Source organism: Rhinolophus sinicus, chromosome 3 (assembly GCF_057876585.1).
Source record: "Rhinolophus sinicus isolate RSI-liver-muscle chromosome 3, RSI-T2T, whole genome shotgun sequence".
Lineage (NCBI taxonomy): Eukaryota > Metazoa > Chordata > Mammalia > Chiroptera > Rhinolophidae > Rhinolophus > Rhinolophus sinicus.
Window position 1 is genome coordinate 20,950,453 of NC_142503.1, and position 23,706 is coordinate 20,974,158.

At 44.6% G+C, this 23,706-nt stretch overlaps 1 protein-coding gene and 1 non-coding gene across 3 annotated transcripts in view; one reads left to right on the forward strand and one right to left on the reverse strand.

Moving 5' to 3' along the window:
- PDZD2 (PDZ domain containing 2) overlaps window positions 1-23,706 on the forward strand; it is a 330,846-nt gene that overhangs the window by 89,837 nt on the left and 217,303 nt on the right. For both annotated transcript variants that reach the window (XM_019737273.3, XM_019737274.3), the window contains exon 2: window positions 22,582-23,413. In XM_019737273.3, coding sequence (XP_019592832.3) covers window positions 22,938-23,413 — 476 coding nt within the window. In that variant the 5' untranslated portion in view covers window positions 22,582-22,937. The remainder of the gene's footprint in view (window positions 1-22,581; window positions 23,414-23,706) is intronic.
- On the reverse strand, window positions 19,352-19,455 carry LOC141570945 (small nucleolar RNA U13). The gene has a single exon (XR_012495384.2). It is a non-coding gene; the product is annotated as a small nucleolar RNA U13 (small nucleolar RNA).

Sequence of the window (23,706 nt, forward strand, 5' to 3'; positions counted from 1 at the left end):
CACAGGCCCCTCGCTTTTCCATGCATGATTTCCTTTGAGCCTAAGGACGTGGCTCCGGGCTTTTCCCCCAGTTTGTTCTTGATCCATACTTCTTGAGAGGATTTACACAGGTTCCTTGTGCCAGCTGTTGTTTAGCCATTTTCACATTCTCCGATTTTGAGCAGAGCAATTCCTTGCCAAATATTTTTTGGTAGCATATTTGAAGGCAAAGTGATAAATTGGGAACAACCAGATCCACTCCTTTGGAACACCTTCCTGACTAGCCCACGTTTTCACCTGTGAGGTTGGCTCTTCCTTCCAGTTGTCATCACATCTGGAGGCTTGCCCCTGCCAATGGCAAGAGGATAGGTGGTGCCAACAGCATGGAACCAGGACCTGGAGTGAGGTCTCTGTCCGCCACGTAGGCAAGGTTTCACCTCAAAGGGGACCAGCAACAGCACGCAGTGGTTCAGGCGAACAGTTGGCACCAGGGGCTCTAAAGGCTGGTGGAACTTTGTGAAGGGCAGGCTGGTAGGCGGGCTGGTGGGCAGCTTGCCACACATCTCAGCCATCCGTACAAGAGACAGAGCTGTATTCCAGATGCTGAAACGCATTTGAAAACTAGCAAGAGATAGATGAGGCTTCACTGGTTAGAACTGGGAGCGTGATCAGGACTTAAGCAGCGAGGAGGATAAATCGATGCCGTGTCTAAGGGTATGTATGCCACTGAGCAGCTCTCCAATCTTTCCTGCCAAATGTCACAATTGCACTGAAAATTACGGGTGGTTTTGAGCAGGGACAAGGGTGGAGGGCGAGAGGGATCCCATGGGCTCGCTTGGAGGGAGAAGGGAGAGGCAGAAGCTGAGAACCAGCAGCACCCTTTGTTCTCCCCATTGTGACACTGCCGTCCTTGTACTTACCTTCACTCGTACAAATTCTCTAAAGGTGAAACAAAGTCTGTTTTGTTCACCTTTGTGTTGCCTGAACACAGTGCTGCCCCAGAGCTGCTTGGTAACTACTTTCTGAATGAATGAATGAATGAATGAATGAATGAATGAATGAATGAATGAACTGGAACTATTTAACAGTAGTGGAGACTGAATTAGGTCTGCCCTGGAGGCAAGAGGCTCAAGAGCTGCATCCAGCCCTAATGTTGCTGGGGCGGTGCAGCTGGTGAGCCCCGCTCTGACACAATGATTTTCCAGACCCCACAGGCCTGTGTGGCTTGTGTTTGAGTCAGTGCTGACCAGACAGCCTGGCTGTGGGATGAAGCTGAACTAATCTGGATAGAAGCAAACATAGTTAGATCCAAGGCTGCAAGTCTGTTTCTATTTTGGACAATTTATCCAGTAAACATTTAGCAGGCTGTTTCACCTCACTGAGAATAAAAGGGAAGTTTTGGATAAGAATCCAAGAGCCAGAGTTTGGGCCAACAGTGACATTTCTAAAGTCCCCAACAAATGTTTTCCAACTACCAACTACAATCTGGAGTTTTGCTGTTAGAAAGGGGCAGCAGATCAGACATGAAAAAGTGCAGAGCCTCCAAGGTAAAAATAGGGGGGGGAGGGGAATCAATATCTACTTAATTTTGAATAGGGCCATGTTTCCGCCCAAGCTGGGTGTTTGGTTTTTATTTTTAAATCGTTCCTCCTGATACTTTAAAACTCTGTTGTGTTCTGATTCACTGAAGAGTTGGAAGGAGTCAATTAATTTTTAATGCAAAATGCAGAGTTTGGATGTGCGTGAGTGGGTTTGGAGTGTGGCAGGATTCCAGGCTGAGCTGAGTCTACAGTCATAGGACTCAGGCTGTGGGGAGGAACCTCGGGGGCACTTAGCTCATCTATAACATCTTGATTCTCGTTGATGAAAACTTTCAGACAAAATGCTAATACCTTTCAAGGGCCCAGACCTGGATTTTGTGTTTCTCCCTGTGCTCAGTGAAAGTCTCTTATGAGTCCCCCAGTGAAGTCTTTGTACCTCATGGGTCCTGGTCGGTCATTTCACCAAGACTTATGTGCTCTGGCAGGCGGATGCAGACTCTTCTTTCCTGAAAGATGAAAAGCATGTCATTGAAAATATTAGTCGGGCTCGAGGAAAAGCTTTGTGAGTTCTGCATAATCACAAAGAAAGAGAAAGTAGGTCACATTTGGAGCCTGTTCTGCTTGTGAAAGAAAAAGAAAAGAGGATGAAGAAGGAAGTGTCAGATAATTTCGTTTCATCACGGCTCCTTAAGCCACACTGATTTGTGTCAGAGCCTTGGGGTCTGACAGTGTCCCTGTACTTACTCTTGTGTCCGCCACAGGTTTGATGAAACCCTCCCCAGGTGGGCTCATTGAGGAGCTTGGGCCAACAGGGAGCCTGTGGAGTCCATGGATGGGTCCCTCACGTGTGCTTCAGAGAGTTTGATTTGCTGCTGAGTAGCAGGCATTTGGACTGGAAGAGAGTATTTGGGGTGGGGGGCTTCTCTGGGGTTGGGGAACCCATCCCGAGTAGTTGCCGTCTCAGGTAACACTACGGCACTCCCAGTGCCCAGTTCACTGGCTGCTGTTGGGTTAGGATTTGTAAACAGGACTAGAACACTCAGCAGGCCCAGAGGAAGAAATCCCCTGGTCTGTGGGGCTGTGGGAGTTTTTGGACCAGAGCAGATTCCCTGAGACAGGTGCTAACAGCAATGGCCGCCCCAAAACCGCCTGATAGAAACTGAACCTAGTGGCTTGGAGAGCTCTGCACACTTGCATGTAGAGGAGTGCTTTATGTACAATGTACCAATCCAGGGCAGTGTCTCTACTACAGCTCCAGCTTTCTTAGATTCTCAGTGTTAGGAAAAAAAAAAAAAAGTCAAGCATGCCACGGATGGCCTCAGCTCTGGGTCTTATCTTCTGTCTTTTCACCGTCTTTTACCTATACTTTTTATTTTTGAAGCACCACCTCATTTTTTGCAGGAGTTGTAAAATCTGCATTGTTAAAAATTTATTTATTTATTTTTGGTACAGAAGAGTGTGTTTGTTAGAGAAGCTTGCTGTTAAAGGAAAGACTGCAGTGATGCAATTTGTAAAGGGAAGAATTCTTTGGTTGTGCAAATAAGCACAATTGAATAGAACTGCTTGGGGATGAGCTTTGAGTCTAATGTATTTGCTGTTCATAAATTGGGAACTTTGGTGACAATAGGTCGAGTTCTGTCACTCTGACAAAAGAGGAAATAGTGATGTCAGGATTGTCTATTCATGTAACATTTAGAGCTCATGGTGGGGACCTCAGTCTATGTGCGGAGGCTGCAGTATATTTTGGTGCTTATCTTGTGTGTTACTATTTTGTCTCCCAAAGTTCCTTATCAGCATCATCAGTAACATTGAGTCAGGGCAGACTGTGCATGGGGCATTAAGTTTATTACAGTCTATTACATCCCAGGTTGATGTGGGTGTTTTGGCAGTTTCCAGGACCACCAGAGTCGATGCAGACTTGCATTGTATGGAGAGGCAGAGGATGCGGAGGTAAGACAGAGTCTGGCAGGTCTGCTGTTGGATTGGCCAGTGTCCATGGACAGGAAATCTGAGTCAACAAGGAGGCGAATACAGGTAGTGGAGCCAGGCCCCAAACTGAAAACTATTAGATCATTTCCTCACCAGCAAAAACGAGGGCTGTGGTAGACCAAAAAGATAGGATATTTCATGAAGCCAAGGTCAGCTGCCTGCCAAGTCCAAGGACAGTTGAAGCAAGAGTGGAGGTGGGTGTAAGTGGAAAGACCTGGCTCTTCCATTCAGTTCTGCCTGAACTTTGCCTCTCTGGACCTCACTTTCTTCTACCTCTTCGACAACATGGTTAGATTGGATGAGTAACTTTCAAACTTACTGTTTTTTAGGTACTGAAACCCTTTCTTGAAACAAGATTTTGATACAAAAGTCCAATATGCAAATCAAATAAAGGTGGGCATGTTCCAGTCAGCTATGTGGGGTTAGAGCAGGGTTGGGCACCTGAACCCAACTACTGGGCTCTGTCTTATGTGTCACTGTGGTTCCTTAACCTCCCGGGGAACAGCATTAAAAGATACTGGAGTGGATAACATTTTTAAATTCCTGCTAGCTCAGAAGGTTGGTCACTAAGACAATGGAATCAGTGCTGCCTTTTTTCTAGAGCTGCTCATGGTTTCCCAGACACTTCTTTCTTCCTGGAGGGCAGCCCCTCCTAGTTTTAGAAAGGTCCCATCTGCACAGGATCAGGCCTCTGTCAATCACAGGCCAACCAGAAGCTTCTGCAGGCCAGCTGAGTGGAGCCAGGAGGCCCTTGACCAGAGCTGGACTACACTGTAGACACACAAGTTGTGTACTGTCTGCTTGAGGAGATTCCATGGAGCGTTAGACGGCCCTTCCGGTCCCAGCCCTCTCATCTTCCTAGGAGGCAGGGGAATTTGGAGGCAACAGGTAGGTCTTGAGATTCACAGACTGTGAGATTTGGACATGAAAGTGGTTGTGAAGCAACACCAGCAATAATGCCAGCATTCACCCCACATTCAAAGTCTCCTGAACAGGGAGTATGTGGTAAGTGGGGAAAAACATGGTGGAATCTTAACTTTCTGCAGAGACCAGAAACTAGTTCTAAAACCAAGTCAAAATGGGGTTAGTAGCCCCCTTTCCTTTACCCAAGAAGGCTGTCTTAGCCTTATTTAATCATGAGAAAATGGAAGTTCGAGTTCTATTCAAACTACACTATTAGAAATTCAGGGTCTCATGCATTCAATACAGTCGAGATAAAAACCCTGATGTTCAATATTAATACCTGGATTGTTGTCTCAGGTCTGCTTCTGGCTGTGTGACTTTGGACAAATCGCTTGGGCTTTCTGTGCCTGGGTTATGTTTATTAAATTGAGAGAACACCCAACTATGGCAAGGACACAACGAGATTTCACAAAGACGTGAAAATGTTGAGAGTGGTCACCCTGCTCTACAAACAGTAGGTATGGCCAGTATGCAGCTGGTGACCGCTGATATGAATACCCATAGGGATGGCATTGTCTCATCTACAGAACCTGGGGTTACCTGGACTGAGATTCCGGCTGTCCCCAGCTGGTCATTGCTCCTTTGTTAAATCACAGCTTTGCCTGCAGGGTAGAGGTCCAGAAGCCAACTTGCCCGGGCTGCTGAGCCTGGTGTGGGCTAAGTATGGGCTCTATCCACCTGGAGCCTGGCTGGTATCTGCTTTTCTGTTCCCATTACCTGGAGTTCTGCCTGCCTGGGGGTAAATGAGTAGTTTGGGATTTACCGTGTTTCCCCAAAAATAAGACCTAGCTGGACAATCAGCTCTAATGCATCTTTTGGAGCAAAAATTAACATAAGACTGGGTCTTATTTTACTATAATATAAAACCAGGCATAATATAATATAATATAATATAATATAATATAATATAATACTAGGGCTTATATTAATTTTTGCTCCAAAAGATGTATTAGAGCTGATTGTCCAGCTTGGTCTTATTTTTGGGGAAACATGATAGCACCTCCCTATGCAGAGAATAAAAACCTGGGAGGCCAAGGCAGGAAGAGGTTAAAGAAGAAGAAGGAGATGACAGGGTGAATCAGACAGCTCAGAAGGAAAAGAAACTGTTCCTTTTGCCAGAAGGTGGATTATTGTACAAAGAATTCATGTTCACTGTAGTAAAAATGTAGGTAAAGTAAAAGATTAAAAACTACTTGTTAGTGTCACCACCTAGACTTAAAACGTTAATGTTTCAGCTGCTTTACTTCCTGACTTTTCACACACACACACACACACACACACACACACACACACACACACACACACTAATCTGTATATAAATAGACCTTTAAATGAAAAGAAGATCATACTTAGTGCTGGTAAATGTTTAATAAATGCCTGGGGGAGAAGCCATCCTGGTTTGTACCATTTGCCAATTTCCATGGTGTAAATGTTTCCACCATAGCTGATTTCAAACTACCAATGTGATGTCAAAAACTCGCAGAATACCTGAAAATTCACCAGTCAGCTTTTGGGAACCAGCAAGAGCCGGCTCCAGCACACTACTGACCAAGTTCTGTTCTCAACTTGGCCTTTCTCCCTCCCAACATAGTCTTTACGCCTAAACTTTTGAAAGTTGTCTTTGTCAAATTACTTTTTGAATCAAAATTGTTTTCCTTTTGGAATTTAGAGCTGGATCATAGCCTATTCCACTGATGGTAAATGTGGCCCTCTCGTTAGAATTTGCCCATGTCGCATGTTCTATAGATCCTCATGTGAGTAGGGAGTAGATGCACTTTATTAGGTGGCATGAATAGAAATGTCTTTGGAGAAAAAAAAAGACAGATTAATGTGATCAAGCAAAAGAAAATGTGGTGGCCTGGAACTGATTCTGTAGTCCATTATCCCAGGACAGATTTGGCTGAATAGAGGCAATTTTCTCCTTTGCAGCTCCTCCTTGGCCCAGCCAGCTCAGTTCTATAGTTGTCACTCATTTCCCTTGGCTTTTCTGATGGAAATTGGCCCCCCTCCTGTCTGTCTGATGAGAATTGGGCTGCAACTGTTTGGCCCACGAATAACCTCCTAATTACATCCATGTTTTCCTTGTTGAATAGGAGCTTTGGGAAACCGCAGGGAGAAGAGGGAGTGGAGAGCTGCACTCACAAAGCAGCAGTGTGTGTGGAGTCATGTCCTGCTTGGCTCTGGGGTAATGCGCTGGCCTTCCTGAGCTGGTGGGCTACCACACCTGTGGCAAGAGTCGACTAGGTGGAAAAAGAGTGGGAGCCAAGGTCTTCCCACACTGGAGTTTGAACTGCCTTAAAAGAGGCTGAGCTTTGTGAGCTTCTGATGGCAAACCTGGCTCTCCCAGGCCCAGTGAGTATAGACAGGGAGTTTCTGGCCAAGACTCTTAAGAGCTATGGGGAACAGGGTGCTGTGCGTGGGCATAGGGGAGGTGGGAGTCCATTGTCACAGCAAGAAGGAAAGGCTTGGCCTTTCCCCCTACTTGTGTAACTAGTGCGAACAGAGGAAGCCAAGAAGTCTGGTTTGGATCTCTGACAAGAGGGTCAAATCCAGATGCCTGAAGTGTGAGAGGCAAAGGACAGAGCCAGTGTGAATCAAGGGTCTCTCTGTGGGGCAAGCCCCCAGGTCTCTCCAGCCCCCTCGGTCATCTTTGACACCTGCTCTTCTCTAGCCCCTCTCCCACCAACCTACTTCCAAGTCATCACATAGGCTGGTCAATTCTGCCTTGGAAATGGCCCAGGAAACTACCCCTGTCCCTTCTCTGCACTGCCCTGGTCCAGGCAGTCATTATATCACATTTGAGGACAGTCTTCCAGCCAGCCTCCCTGCTGTCTAGTCTCATTCAATCTGTATCCCTACGTACACATGATTTGTTTTTAAATCAGCAAAGTAATATATTTTAATAAACATTTAGAAAATCCAGAAATTTAAAAGTAAAAAAACCACTCATAGCCTCAGTTATTTTCGTGAATATCCTTCAAAGAGATTATTTTCATTCTTAAACACAATTGAGATGCAATTAAAACTAATTTGTGACCTACTTCCTCACTGTGGTGACCGTTTTTCCCATATGGATTCTTTCCTAAAATGAAATCCCAAATCTGGTTATATCACTGCCTTGCTTAAATAATTGAGTAAATAAAACTACCACCAACCACCAACCACCAACCAAAACCCATTGCCTACGTGAGAAAGGTCAAACTCCTCGGAACAGGAGGGCAGGTCAAACGAAATCTGCTTTTGGTCAGACATCTACACAGTCCATGAAGAGATGCCTGACCATTGCGCTGCACACCTGAAGCTGAATAATATGGAATGTCAACTACAATGTTATAGATAGTTAGATAGACAGATAGTCACAGGATGTGGAGTACAGCATCTGCAATAGAGTCAATGGAATTGTAACAGCTCTATACGATGTCAGGGGTAGTAGATTGGGGGAGGAGGGGTTTCACTTTGTGAAGGGTGTAAAAGTCTATTACATTGTTCTGTACATCTGAAACTAATAATAAAAACAAATTTTTTTAAACTGTAATCTGTTTTTAACACTGATCTCCTCCCAGCTCCCCAACACCATCCTCTTACACCCTCTGTGGCACCCTTTTCCTCTTTACATGAACACACTACATTCGTGTTTACTCTGAGAATTCCATATGAATTGGCTTGTGTAAATGACTCCCATCTCCTGCAATTCCCACTTTGTGAATTCTTTCATTCTTTAAGGTTTATCTTAAGTTATTTATGCGTCTGTTTTCCCAAGGAAAATTGGAAATCTCTTGAGGGCAGAAACAGAACTTACTCAGTTTGTATTTTTAGCAACTTGTGGTTATGCCTGGCCCAAGGTAGGAGGCACTTAGTAAATATTTATGGAATGAATTGGCCTCGATTTGGTATGTCTGTTTTCATCCTCTTGCCAGATTCATACGTTTGTTTTCATTGGTGTCCATGATTAATCCATATTACATTTTCTTTTCCTTCTTTATATGTTTTGGTCTGACTGTACTGAAATAAGAGCCCCTGGCTTATAGCCATCCACTACTTGTGTCTTCACTGGTAGATTGAAGATGTTGTTAGTTTCTAGTGGCTTTACTGTACTACTTAGAATCCTTGAGAAGCAAACTCACTTTTTCAGAGTCAACAGCCCGGAGTCAGGCCTCCAGCCCTCTTCTGAAGAGTTGATTTATAGGTTTATGGAAATGTTTGAAACGGAAGGCATAAGTAGGAAGTTTCCAGAGTGGGACCCAGCTCCACCCTCAAAACAGGGGGCTAGCTCATTACTCGCTGGAGGGGAAGGTGGCAGGAAAAGTCAAATGCATGAGGGTAGAGTGGGGTGTAGTTGCCCCGCATTCTGCCCGTGGACTATGGGATTCTGAGGGCCCCTGGCCTCTGCCTGTGCCTGTGCTCCAAAGGAAAAGTGCAGAAGGCAGTGAATACACCGTGTGCTGCTTCTTGTGGTTCTGAGGAGGCTTAAATATGAAGGTTTTTCCAGAGGGAGAAGTAAATTTATTTTCATTTTGGATACTTCATCAACATATATACAACTAGGTTTATTTTTACTCAAACTCACAGAAAAGGCAAAGCTGGTCAATTCTGCTCCTACTATGGGTATTATCCATAAAGAAATAAGGGTAAGTGCATTTCTCCCTCTGAGTGAGAAATAGAGGCAGGCATATCCACCTTTATTGCTGCTAATCTCAGTTTAAATTTGCATGTCTGTCTTCACATTCCCTTTAAATAGAAGCTCCAAGCAGAAAACCACGTCTATAACAGGTTGTTTCCTGGATGCACGCGATAAAAATCCAACCCAAACCAGCTTCTACAGAAATGGTGTTCAATGGTTCCACAATATCCATAATGGCATCGAGGTCCCAACTTCATTTCCTCTCCCATTCTGCCATCCTCCACATTACGCTTCATCTCAGGCTGGTATCAAGATGGCAGCAGCAATTCTGGACATCTGGTTGTGGATGGCACCCAGAGGAAGAAGAGGCACTATCGCGTCTTGGCACTTTCTCTTCGGAGGGAGGCAAGGTTTGCCAGAAGATGCTTAGAAGGTATCAACTCATGACTCGTTGAACACTGTTGGGTCACCTGCCCATTCCTGAAATCACTGCTGGCAAGGGAAGGACGTTCCCATTGGTCAGTTAGGCCCATCTTTAGAGCCGAGGCACCTATTGCGTAGAAGGGATGGATAGCTCCCTGAACAAAAAGCAGAATTCTGTTATGGGGTAAGGAAGCGGGAACGGATGCTGGGTAGACAGTCAGCAGTGCCCTCTACAACTCAAAATAAGCCATAGAATTGGTTGCCAACTGTATACTCTAGTGATTTTCAAACAGTTTTTAGCTCCTTACCTTTGTTCAAATAAAATCTTACCCAGAAAAATAAGCAACACTGATAAAAGCAGAGCAGCTATGGTTGTAAACCTGTAGGAGACTGTGGTCCTAGGATCATCGTTTGACAATCGCTGGTAGAGTTCTTCCTGTGTTTACATCAAACATTTTTCTAGTCCTTGTCTCCTTTCATCCTCATGACATAGCTGTATTATGTGGGACAGGAGGCCAGCTGGCCAGAGAGGACCAGTATTAACAGAGCCCAGGCATGCAGGGCCATTCAAGGAAGGCAACTGGGCTGGGAGTAACAGATTTGGGCACAGGAGACCGGAGGCTGAGATGACAGGGGGCCAGGAAGAGCAGTTCCTCTGCGTAAGGTGGTAGGCTATGACTCCAAAGCTGACTCATTCACTGTCTGCCTGCACAGTGTGGGTGCCCCTGGCCCAGGGATGGTATTTACATCCAGAAGGAAGTGAAAGGCTTGTTGAGGCAGAGACAAAGATGCTGGGTAGCATTACTTCACAAAGGGCAGACAAGGCATGCAGCTCAAGGACTCTAAGAGCTTCCTTTTCGGATGGCGTGGGTGGAGGGTTGCCACATAAAATGCAGGACACCTAGTTAAACTTGAATATCAGATAAACAATGAATAAAATTTTAGTATACGTATATCCCCAATATTGCATGGGGCATACATATAATTAGATACTATAATATTTGGGATATACGTATAACTAAAACATTACTTGTTTATCTGAAATTCATATTTAACTGGCCACTACATATTATTGTTTGTTAAATCTAACAACCCTACGTGGGAAATGAGGGGTCTCCTGAAACCTTAGGATGTTAGAGCTGACTTTCTTTCCAGGGACTCCATTCTGCGTCATGGAGTAGCCAGCACCTCTCATATTACCTAACCAGTAGTTTCTAAACCCCTGTTACATCCTCCTTCCCTGAAATGCTTGTTAGAAAATGCAGATATGTGAATGGCCTCCAGTGATTCTGAGGCTCAGCTCAGCTTGGGAAGAATGCTTCAGCCTTTAAGTTCCTGCGGGTAAAAATGTCACTTTGTTTATTGCACTCAGTAAATATTTGTTGAATGAATGAGTGAATGAATGAATGTTTCCTCCCTGAGGAATCCTCCTGGGCTTAACCAGTGTTTATCTTGTAGAACCCAGGAACCCCAGAAGCACAGGCATCTCTCTTTCCCTTTCTGTTCTGGCCGTGAGACTCGTGGGAAAGGACCTGGGTGGAAGGCATAATGGAGAGACCTGGAGAGCAGGGGGAAGGGAGGGTAATGATAAGACAGAGCAGGAGAGAGCAGGGCCAGCAACGGGCCCGCCAGGCAGAGTGCAAGGGCATCGCGTGGGGAGGTAGGCCAAGTTTTTAATCACCTCCTCAGGCAGAGAGACTCGTGATTTCAAGTTGAGAACAGGCCTTCAGTTCTTTTCACAGGATCCCTTTAGAGGCTCACTTGGCACAGTCTGCGTGCCCAGCTTCCCAGGGGGATGAGCCTGAACCTGGAGTCATCCGACTACGGTGCTTAAAGCCTGTTGGAAACGCTTCAGCGGAACTTGGTGGGTGGCAGGTAATGGCCATTTTGCTCATCTCGGTAATTCCCCAGCTCAGCAGGGTACCTGGGAGCATCTGTTTCCCACAACACCTGTCTCTACAGGCTTAGCCATGTAAAGACTAGATTTCTGTCTTAAAACTTGAAACCCATAATGCACCCAACTGTCTACATTTTCTCCCTCATATAGATGTCCCCCAGTGCCTGCATTATCTCCTATACAGAGAACTCGAAAGGGTTTTTTGTTTGTTTGTTTGTCTTTAATTCTGTTTCCTGCCGAGAGGTTTTGCCTAATGGGTAAGAACCTGCTTCCCATCTGAAATGAGTTTTTGCTGAGTGACGTCATGGACACCTAATGCTCTGACTGTCAACTGAAACGCAGGTCCCCTCTCAATCTGTTCCCCCATCTGTGTCACTGTGAGAGGCGCTGCCATGGGGCCAAAGGGCTCTGGGACATGCTAGAGCTGTCTGGAATTTCAGCAGCATAAGGCCCCTCAGCAGGGCTCCAGGCCAAGAGTGGGAAGGAGAATATGGACGCCCCTGGCTTTTCCTTTGTGACTTTGGTTCTGTTCCTCCTGTCCTGCCTCCATCATGCTCTCACGTGCACCATTCTGAGTGCATCAAAGCTGTGCTGCGGAGTGCCTGCTGTGTCACCGCTTTGTGGTCCCCTGCAGTTTTGTTAAATCTGGAAGGTGTCCTTGGTCCTTGGGGGCAATAGTGAGACTTCTCCTCGCAACCCTAAACTTAGAAATACAGAAGACAAATTTCTTTGTTGAGAATTAAACTACCATGTTTCCCCAAAAATAAGACCTAACCAGAAAATCATCCTAGCATGATTTTTCAGAGTGGCATCTCCATCCCCTGAACATAAGCCCTAATGCATCTTTTGGAGCAAAAATTCATGGAAGACCCGGTCTTATTTTCAGGGAAACATGGTAGTAAATACATCATACACAGTTGAATAGCCAGCCTCAGGAAAACCCAAGTTATAAAATTGTCCATAAAAACGTATTGAATCCAAAACTCGAATCATAGTCATCTTAGGGAGGATGGACTAAAATTTGATTGTGCCTATAATTCAAAGAATTACTGATGTTATGGTATGTAGTTTGGACAAAGGGGTATGACTAAAAGGGAGGTAGTTTGCACAGAGAATGGGGAAGAAAACCGCCAGGAGCCATATGTTAGTGATGCCTGTTCGGTGTTGTCTAGTGGAAGGGAGCCTTGGCTAAGTGGGAAGTTTCCTTTGCAAAGCACAGGCTGGAGTGGGAGACAGAGGGGCCCGCCGATGCTCATCTGGTTCTCCTTGTTCTGCAGTTTGCCTTCCTCTGCATCCTGCCTGCAAGGAAAGCAGGCATTGGTCAGGTTGATGCAAACATCCTGCCCACTTAATAAATGTATTCCAATTGAAAAATAATGAAGACGCTTTCTTGCTGGTAACAGTATATCTGCACTGGAGAGGCAGATGCTCTTCTACTGCAGACAGAATTCATGTTTCTGAGCTGGGAACCTGAAGACATGAATGGGGGGCAATTGACCAAGACCAGGGTCACCTTGTGGTATCTCCCTGGACTACCAGTCACCTTCCCCAGCCACATCTTTTACCTATGCACAGCACCCCACCCCCCCACACTGACACAGCAACAGCACGATCTCAAAAGATAGTAGGTCCAACCTCCTCTTTTCTCAAGACCTCTTCCCAATGTCATCACGGCAGTGCCCCGAGTTGAACCTCCATTTAATGATTTCCAGCCTACTTCATTTCCATTTCTGTCACCTCTTGTCTTATTTTCTCTATCTTTATGTCTCTCTCCCACCCCTTTTAAAACCAAGATGGCGCATGAGTCGCTGTGGGGGCCATTGAGAGTGAGAGGATTGGTATATCACACTCCTTAATAATCTTTCCTTTTCCTTAATTCTGATTTCCTGCCTGGAAGAGGTCAGATGAGGATTCCTTTTTTCTCTCACTCCCATGGTCTCTGACTTGCCTTCTCATGACCATTGTCTGAGGCCTTTCCCACAGCAAGGCCTGGGAAAAGGGGATGCTTCTCAGAGAGGCACACGGGCTGAACCTTTGTGCTCTGTGATCTTTTGGTTTCCTCTGAGAATACTCTCTTCACACCAGGCACTCCAGCCCTGGATCCTGCAAGCAGCATGGAGGAGAGGGCATGGAGGCCGGTCTCTGCACAATTTAGGCCCTTGCCAAACTGGACAGTCTGTGGGGCCTCAGTGGAAACACCCGATTTCCTATTGAACCCTACCCCCCAGACAAGTTTGTTCCCCTGTCTTGAAATCTTGTTTCTTTCTGCTGCTCCAAAGAGCTTTTATTCAGTAGGATATATTTCTTCTTGTGTTTTGGAAGAGCTGAATGTAAAATGACCCCAGGGGCCCTCTTCCTCCCTTTGTCTTGGCTGATACTCAAAATCTGATAAAGCAATTTGGCCCATCTCTTCTGTAGTTTAAAAATTCCATGTGTTGTGTTGTGTATATGCTTCTTAATGAGGCTAGCGACTCCATCCCTGACTTGCCAATTCAGCTCCGAAGTCCAGGAAAGTGCTGGAACTGGAGGAAGCTTAGTAGAATCACTTCATTTGGCAGATAAGGAAACTGAGGCTCAAAAATTCTGAATGACTTGTCTAGGGACCTACAGGTAGCTAGTGGCAGAGTATCTTACTGGCTATTATAAATATTTGAGTCAATGTTAATTAATGATGAGGTCAGATCCTACACAGTCCCATGCTGAGAATTTAAATATATATAGTAAGTAGATTATGTACTCCACACTCTAAACACCAGAAGCAATGGTTCTCAAAGGAATAATTGTAAAATATTGTAAAATAATTATTTAAAAAAGTAACTCCAGGGGAATTGAAGAAGAACTCATTATAATACATGCTATATGTTGATGGCGTGATCTATAGGGTTGTGGATGGCAGGTTGGTGGCATCATGGCTGCCCAATCCATACAAAGTGAACAGGAGGGTCACATTAAAATGGGCAACCACAGTGACCTCGTGCTTACTTGCTGCTAGCACAGAAGCTGTGATTGTCTCAGTCACTTAGCAACTGTTTCAAAGTATTGATTGCCATTTCACAAGTATATACATTATCTCATAAATGCCCTGTTTCCCCAATCATTAGGTTCTTTCTGAGTTGAGATTCCTACACCCCAGAAATATTAATCGAGAACTGGCCAAATCCTGAGTAAGCAATCTTAAATTGCAAATGTGCAAACTTGTTCCAGTATTTGAAGCCACAGTAAATATATTTTAGAAGTAGTTAGGGAACAGACCTAATTTATATTCATTTTAGTTTTCTGGTCCCCAATTGTTTTCTTACACTCATCTTGAGAAAAAAACATTCATGAAGTTCCATGAATTTCTGCAATTTGTACTCATTCCCTTATTTTGTTATTTGGATAAATAATCCATGTTTTAGGACACAGTATCTTCAAGTATTAGATCGTCAAAATAGCTTCCAGGTCATTCTTTTTCATTTCACTCAGATTTCTTCTTTTTCCCTGCTCTTCAAGGGTCATCAGACCCAGAAACTGAAGGAAGGACCTTGGTCCTGTCTTGATGCGCATTTCTCTCAGCTGTAAAATTGAAGGCTGAATGCGGCAATCTGCAAGGTCTGTTCTAGGTCCTCTCCTTCTCGAATTTGAACACCTCTCATCCCCTAAAACCCCAGCATAGATCTTGGAAAGCCTCACTTTCCAGAATCATGTGCCCCCATGCCCCCCCACCAGTGTACCGCTACATGGCCCTTCACACAGTTTATGGAATGCTCTCTTTCTCAGTGGGCCACAGCCTCCGCAGGGCTGTCCATCTTTTCTTCCCTAGCTTAGCACAGTGCCTGGCACAATCAACCCTTGTTGTATGAAACAAAGGCTAGATCAAATTCTTCTTCTGTCACATGTGCACAGCCATCCAGCTAGTCTAGAGTCAGCCATGTAGATAGTTAAACATTAACTAGTACCTTGCTCTTCCAAAACATAAGTCGACCTGAAGAAGCCACAATCAGTTGTATTTGCAGTTTTTTAATCAGTTGCGGGTTTGCCTGTAACCCTGGGACTGCACAATGGTCCTAGTAAACCAGTGGATGAATTACTGTGTTCTCTTAGCTCTTTCAAGGGCAGGAACAGGTCCTGTAGTTTTTGTTTGTTTGTTTGTTTGTTTGTTTGTTTGTTGTTTTTGCTGCCCCCAAATCACGGTGGGAACTCAATAATATCTGCTAATTGACAATGCATCAGGGCTGAAGTTGAAACAGTTAGGATTACATTCTGAACCTTGAATCTGAGGGTCAAGAGTGAATTAAAGCAATGTATTAATTAGGTACTTTGTTCACCTACAACGGAATGTCTAATTAACAGTTCTTAAACAAGGTAGGGACCTATTTTTCTCTCATGTAACAAGAAATCTAGAGGTAGAATGTCTAGGGTTGGTACAGCTGCTCAAGAATGTCAGGCCATTGCTTTATGGTTGGTCACAAAATGGCTGCTAAAGCTCCAGCCATTACATATGCCCTTTAAGGAAAAAAAGAAAAAAAAAGAAAAGAAACTTTCTGGTAGCCTCACCCAATAACTTCATGGGCCAACATTGTATGTTATGGCCACCCCTTTCTGAAGGGGCACCAAGAAGCATTGTTTCTTGTCTGGGTAGTTGCTCCTCAAACACAGACAGATTTGTGTTAGGAAGGAAGAGGAGAGAAGGGATATTGTGTAGGCAACTAGCCACAGTTCCCTCTTGGTTACTCAGACATACCCTTCTTTCCATGCATGGGATAGACTTCCCATTCCCAAGGAGAAGGCACCCAAGCCTCATCCAGTTAGCGTATCAAGATGAGAGCCCTGTATCTCTGGGAAAGGATTGGTGGTCCTCTCCATCAGTTCTGGATATAACTCCTGTGACCAAGCCTCGACACTTCTAACATGCAATACTGGGAAAGGTATAGTGTAACTATAATAAAAACTTCCATTTATAAAAGGAGGGGTGGAAAACACAACAGTCACTGTCGTGGGCACAAATAGCAAGAGCCCAGCCCCTCACTCGTGGCAGGAACTCCCGCTCATTGCACTCCATGGTCCTTGCCTTTTTCTGGGAGGTTATTCCTCCTTCATTGTCTTCCATGGCCACTTCTGTGGTGGGCATGGGAAGGACACCATTTCTGGGGCCATACCCATTGCCAACCTACTTCTTGATGACGTGAATGGCCAGGGAGAGAGAGGGAGAGGAAGAGTTGTGAGTTTGTAACTGGGGTTTAACCTTCCCAGGCTGTTGCAAACCAGGTTTGGGTATTTGGGCAATAAATTCCCCCACAAACTGAGTAGGCTTCCTGCCAATTCCTGATGATTTGTTTCCTTTCCTTTCTAGCTTATGAGCTCTGCCCATCTCCCTAAATTTTAACTTAACACATGCTACTCAATGTGTGCGGCCGGAACAGCTGAAACAATGGCTTCCAGGGCGTAATCACACTTTGTAGGCAGCAGGCTTACAACCTCTGACTTGTGGGTCACCACCCACCCCCTTCTGATAAAGCTGGTTTTCTTAGCCCTGCAAGGGTCTGGAATGTGGGCCTCTCAGGCAACTTAGATTGCAGGCTGAATGTCAAGAGTGCCTTCCTTAGAAAAGTGATATTTCTTTCATCTCCCTTGTCGGTTGAGATGAGGAGCTCTAGAGTTTGCTGAGAGTGACAAGTCACCTACTGACATTCTAAAATGTTCCCGTCATCTTCTCTAATACCACAGCCTCAGTCAGCACGTCAGTGACTTTCCAAAGCACAGCAGTTGGCAGTTTAACCAAAGATTTTACATCACATAGCGAGGGTCACTTTCCTGTCTATAGTGTCCAAACCCTTGGCATCTGCCTCCCTCCCACCTTTGCTCATCCAATTCTGTTACTTTCTATTCCCCCACTTCTAGGTAACACATTATGTTACTTGTTTGGAGTTTTATCAAGTTAAATGGTTGGATTTCGAAAAATCCGAATAACAATGATTGAACAACATGGGGATTTATTTTTCCTTTCATTTCTGCTCTTCTCTCAAGGAATGCTAGTATAAGTAAGTCTCACCCAACAATTTCCACTTTCATCTCATTGGACAGAACTATGTTGTATACTATTCATACCCCCAAGAGAGGCTGGGGTTTTATTGAATACATCGCCATGCCAAACAAAATAAAGGAAGAAAGAGAATGGATATAAGGTAGACAGCCACCAGCTTCTGACACAAGCTGCCTGTCTGTTTAATTTATTAATCATAACTTGGCCCTTGGTGGCCCTGGAGCAGGGATTACCAGGCAGGAGGCCGGGCTGGGTAAGTCAGGTATGAGTTTAGAAGGGTGAGGTTGTCAGAGGCAGGCAGGCAACATGCTGATGTACAGAGGAACACGGCCCAGTGCAGTGGGTCTGGGTAATAGTCCTGACTGTTACTTACTGTGAGACCGTGAGCAAATTAATTAGCCTCTCTGATTCTGTTATTTATCTGAGCCTTTAAAAGGGGGGATGCTGACAATACCTTCCTGCAGTATTGCTGTGGGAATAAAGTAAGTAACCATGCATAGTGCTCCTTTAGAGCAGTGTCTGATGCGTAGTTACGCTCAGAAAATGTTAGCCATTAGGCAGTGTTGGTAAAATGGGGTCAGATGTCCTTGTTTGTTTTTTTATTATTAGTTTCAGGTGTACAAAGCAATGTAATAGTTAGACATTTCCACCCCTCACAAAGTGATAACTCCCCTCCCCACAATCTACTACCCGTCTCAGATGCCCCTGTTTTATAAGGTGGTTGTGAGGCTCACAGGCAAGAACAACACAGTGGGGAAGCATCATGCAGGCTCAGTGGGCATTTCCCCCACTCCCTCTTTCATAGCTACACCCACCCCTCTCCCCCTCAGGCAGCTGAGCAGGCTCTCCCCTCAGGGTTATTTTCACTTTCCCACAGGTATTCTCTCTCCTTAACCTCTCACTTTATTCAGGTTTCTTCTCAGAAGGGCCTTTCCTAATCCCCTCCTATCTCCCTCACTCGCTAGCCTCTGACACTACCGTTAATTCTCTTCATGTACTAATTACCATCTGACGTAGTATTTTACGTTTACTAATTCGCCATCATTGCATGAGTTTTTGTTCCTACATTGGTTCCTTGCTATCAACATTGGTTTCCTTTTAAAAATGTGAGTGTTTTCTGAAAGTCCAAAGAGGAACTCAGACCAGAAGGTAGGGAGACAAGATGAAGGTTTAGGAACTTGGCACTTAGCAGCGGTCAGACTTGGAAGATGAAAGGAATCCAGGACAGTTTGAAAGAGGGAGTTTGTACACGACAGCCCACTGTGAACCGGACTTTACGGCAAGGTCTGGATAAACCCTAGGACCCCTGTATACCGCCTGCCAGTTCAGGATTTAGCCTCTGGATTTTGGGTGACTCTGGGCCTGTGACTTTGGGCAGATGATTGGTTTCACTTAGTTCAGTGTTTCTCAGTCTTTTTCATTATTGTCCATCTTTCCCCAGAAAAAAAAATTAATTTAAATTCACTCTAGCACAAGAAATTAAATACTAAGGAGTAAGTTTTTTTTTCAGGTTAGATTAAGCTCACGTGGGGGGCACTAACCATTATAATATCTAAGATTTATTTTTGGTCCTCTTCCCCCAAACCAATTTTTACTCCCTCGTGAGTCACCCTGTTGTGAATGCATGACTTAGCTAAAGGGGGACCCAAGAAAGTTGGTAGATTCTAAAGAAAGTATCAATAAATTACTTAAGTAACAGAAGCATTTATTTTGAATGCTATGGCTGTCAGCTTCAGGCTACTCAAAATTAATTTAAATTATCATGGCTGTTTGCTTGAAATGAGTCTCTAATTGGAGAATTATATGACAGACAAAAGTGAGATGGACCATACAGTGGAGCTCCATGTCCACAAATTCTGCTCACTGTTGATATAGATTTTCAGGATGAGAAACTTTTATTTTTTTATTTTTTTTCACGTCACACGGGTAATGGGCCGATGTCGTAACAAGGTTTGTGGGAAGCCCATCTCACAGAAAAGCGTGAACACCCAATCATCACGCTTATGAACTACAAAAGGATCAGAGAAACTTTTAGACCTTTGCACGGATCAGCCATGGACGGATACTGGTATTTGTAACCGTTTGCAGATTTCTGTTCTGTATCACCTCCAGGTCAACTTTTTGTTCACTGGAATGTTTCATTGGATGTTGTGGAAGAACCACACTTTTCATAGTATTGCAAAATTTTGTATCTCTTCTTATACCCTGAGACATCTCAGATTATTGCAGTGAATCAGAATGCCTCTACTTCCCTTGTTTATAGAAAATCCCAGGAGAAAGAGTTGATAGAATAGGGACTGGAAGGATACAAAATGCCCAACTATAGGTATGGAATTGAAAAATTGTGTAACCCCTGAACACCAAAATAAGACTGAATATCTTTGAAGGTGTCTGTACACTTGAAATAATTTTTTCTTTTCTGAAAACTCCTTCCCTGCTTTCACCACATTCAGGGTCAGAGGGAGGGCTCCTGGCAGCCATGTTGCTATCTCATGACCCCACCCCCTTGGCAATAACTGATTGGATGACAGATGGACAACTGCTCCAAGCTGAGCCAATCAGCTTTGCTCACCTCCAATCTGTCATGTAACAACTTTTGAGTTGTAAAGTACAGAAAACAACTCAAGGTAAAGTTTACTTTCATTTAAAGTTGTGGGTTTTTTTGTTTTAGTTTTTTTTTTTGACCTTTTCTTCTTTTTTTTTTTTAAGTAGTTAAATTTTAAAAATGGGATGTATTGTAAGGATTGATAATGGTTTTTCAGATTAAAGGGAAGGATAGCAATGCAGCCCCATCTTTGATGGCTGAAACTAAGACCTGGATTGCTATGGGAAACCAGAGTGCTTTCTCTCCCCAGTCTTGCACCTCTGCCTTCTGATCAATTTTATTTTATTTCTTGGCAGGATGGCTTTCTTTGTTACTCAGTTAACACAGCAGGTAGAATATTGCCATCCAGAATCCCTAGTTCAAAAGTTACAGCTTCCACCACATACTTAATACTAGACCCTTCCTCTCTAAGTCCCAGTGCTCAGTTCTCAGGAAGAACTCGATTCCAGCTTGCACAAGATGCCTAGGTCTGGATCCATTGCCAGGGGCTGGGAGCTTATAGTACATGAACATGGCCAGGAGTGTACCTTTGTCAATTATGTTAAGTGGGTTATCATAGACTTATTACATACTGGTTTCCATTTATTTATGCATCTCCCCACTACACTACTAATTCCTTCAGGGCAAGGATTTTGCCTTATTGACGGTATATTCCCAGTGCCAAATTCAAGGCCTGCTTCTTAATTGATGTTCAATAAATACCTATTGAATAAATACTAGTTGACATCAGGAAAAAAAAAGTCTCTATTAATCTTAAATTTGGTTTTCTTCATCAGACTTATTTTGGACAAGATACTCTTTAAAGATTTACTCTACTTTCATATGAATGGAACCATCAGAACTGTGACTAACACCTTGAATCACAGATCATTATAATTTTGTTTTAAATCGTTGAGGGTCTACAAGATGGCAGGCACTGTGCTGGGTAGGGAATATACTGATGAGTATGACACGGTCACTGTATTGGAGGATCTCTCTGTGGTGTTTGAGAGACCTTAGAGATCAATTAGCGTAACTCTCATTTTACAGATGAGGAAAAGGGAATTCATAAAGGTTGCTGGGCCTGATGGAAAATATTTTGATTTATTCATAAGATTTTAATAATGTCTGTGTGGATTTACTTTTCAGTGAAAGGTGTTACTTATTTTGGCCAAAGGGAACGTTTCAATTTTTGTATATTTATGGATTATCTTTTCTTTCATCTTGCATTTCTTTTCAATAGGCATCTGAGTATGTAAATGATATTTGCTAAGCTTTTGATTTATTTGGAACCCATTAATAGCTGGCACTCGAGTTCTTTGGAAAATCAAAACTTACTATATGGGACATTTTTTTATGGTTATGAGTAATAAGGTTATTTATTATTGACATGGCTTCTGACACCTCTCCCATTTATTATTATTTCTTGTTAAATCACTTCCTGAGAAAGCTAAAAATGTTTTCCATCTTCAATAGCACAGTTTATATTGACTTTCTCTGGGCCAAAGTGAAGTTCAGAGAAGAGAATGAAAGGGGTCATTTTTCTGCATTTACAGAGGATGGAGGTGAAAATTTTCTTTGGTAGAGAAGAAGAATTGGTGATGAAATTCAATTAACCTTTCATTGGAGGAACTAATTACGTGCCAGGCACTGTGCAGAAATCAACTGGGGCAAGACTGCCATCAGCTTTTGCAGGGGAGACACACTGCAGCTGGTGTGCAGGCTGGTGAGTGCATCAGTGCTGCAAGCAGTGTGTTAAAGGACAGGCCAGGGCTGCAAGCAGTGTGTGAAAGGACAGGCCAGGGAGGGGCCAAAGTCTTCTCAGCCAGAAGTTTGGAGACACATTTCTCTGGAGGAGAAGGCTTTGGACTTGGCCTAAGAGTAGGTTGATTTCAACGATTTAGTAAAAGAAAAGTAGAGAGGAGATTAAGAGCTGTAGGATGCCAAGGGACGGGATTCCCTCTGGATCTACATGATAAAGATGGGATGCATAGCTAAGCTTAGAACTGGTGTTGTCCTAGGGCAGAACCTGAATCTCTCTGTGCTATTGATTGGCTCTTTCTGCTTTTGGTAACAATGTCAGAACACAGTTCTGGAATGGAGAGCCTTCCTGTGTATGCAGTTGGGTGGATCAAGGCAGATGGACATAGTTTTTACCTTCCTAGGAATGTAAGCTCTTAAATATATCGTGATGCACTCCACAATGTTCCAGGGAGTCTTGTCACATGGCCTCCTGGTTGGATGTGAGCTTGTCCTGGCAAAAGTCTTCTCCTTTCCCTGCTGATCAAGGAAATTTCCTGGAGAAGGTCAGCATTCCAGAGGTTTCTGTCTGTCGGAGGAGAGAGAGGGAGAGAGAGAGAGAGAGAGAGAGAGAGAGAGAGAGAGAGAGAGAGAGAGAGAGAGAGAGAATGGGGTGGAAGGAGCTAGCCAGGAAATTGAGAGAGGCATTAAGTTTCTGGCTCAAAACAGCAAACATTGCCTTTCTGTGATACAGGAGGCTGTGTGTTCTGTGTCAGAAGTCTCACTGTTGTGACCAGAATATTTTGTTTTTTCCTCTTCCAGGTGCAAATGAATCCGGGGCAGGTCATGCTGTCGCTGCTGAAGGAATACCCCATTTCCGGGTGATTTGCATGGGCTCTGCTGTGATATGACCCAAGTAAAGACATGCCAGATACTTCCTTCCTCCCCTCATTGAGCACGCCAGGCGCCAGGATTGTCCTACTGTTCTAATTGTGCCCCGTCCTCCTCTCGCCAAGGCAGACAGCCCAGCCTTGAGCAGGCATCCCTCATCTGCCAGCCTGAACATGAACGCGGGCAAAGCTGATGACAGCCAGGGTTCCCAAGGGCCGCGGGACCCCGTGGGGTCCAGCCCCCAGGAGCAGGTCCTCTCATGATGTTGGTGTCCGGCAGTGAGCACCATGCCCATCACCCAGGACAATGCCGTGCTGCACCTGCCCCTCCTCTGCCAGTGGCTGGAGAACAGCCTGCGGGAGGGCGGGGAGGGACCGGAGCAGCGGCTCTGCCAGGCAGCCATCCAGAAGCTGCAGGAGTACATCCAGCTGAACTTTGCTGTGGATGAGAGTGCAGTCCCACCTGACCACAGCCCCCCGGGGATGGAGATCTGTACTGTGTACCTCACCAAGGAGATGGGGGACACGGAGACTGTAGGCCTCAGCTTTGGGAACATCCCTGTTTTCGGGGACTACGGAGAAAAGCGCAGAGGGGGCAAGAAGAGGAAAACGCACCAGGGCCCCGTGCTGGATGTGGGCTGCATCTGGGTGACAGAGCTGAGGAAGAACAGCCCGGCAGGGAAGAGTGGGAAGGTCCGACTGCGTGACGAGATCCTCTCCCTGAATGGGCAGCTGATGGTCGGAGTTGATGTCAGTGGAGCCAGGTGAGTGCGGGAGTGCCAGCTGGCACAGGGGCTGAATGCGGGACCTCTGTGGTTTGCTTGTGTCTAATGCTCGGATCTGTGGCTGGAGACGGTTAGGAGTCCGGCTGTGGTAAGAAGCTAATGACATTGATCCTGTAAAGGGAAAAGACACTCTTTAAGTTGAAGTTTTGTGGTATTTATATTTTTCTTTTGTGTCATTCTCTCTTAGAGGACTCAGACTCAGAGAATGTCCTTTTCTCCTGAAACTTAGGGTAGAAAGAAAAGCAATAGTACGTGACACAAGAGTATGAGAA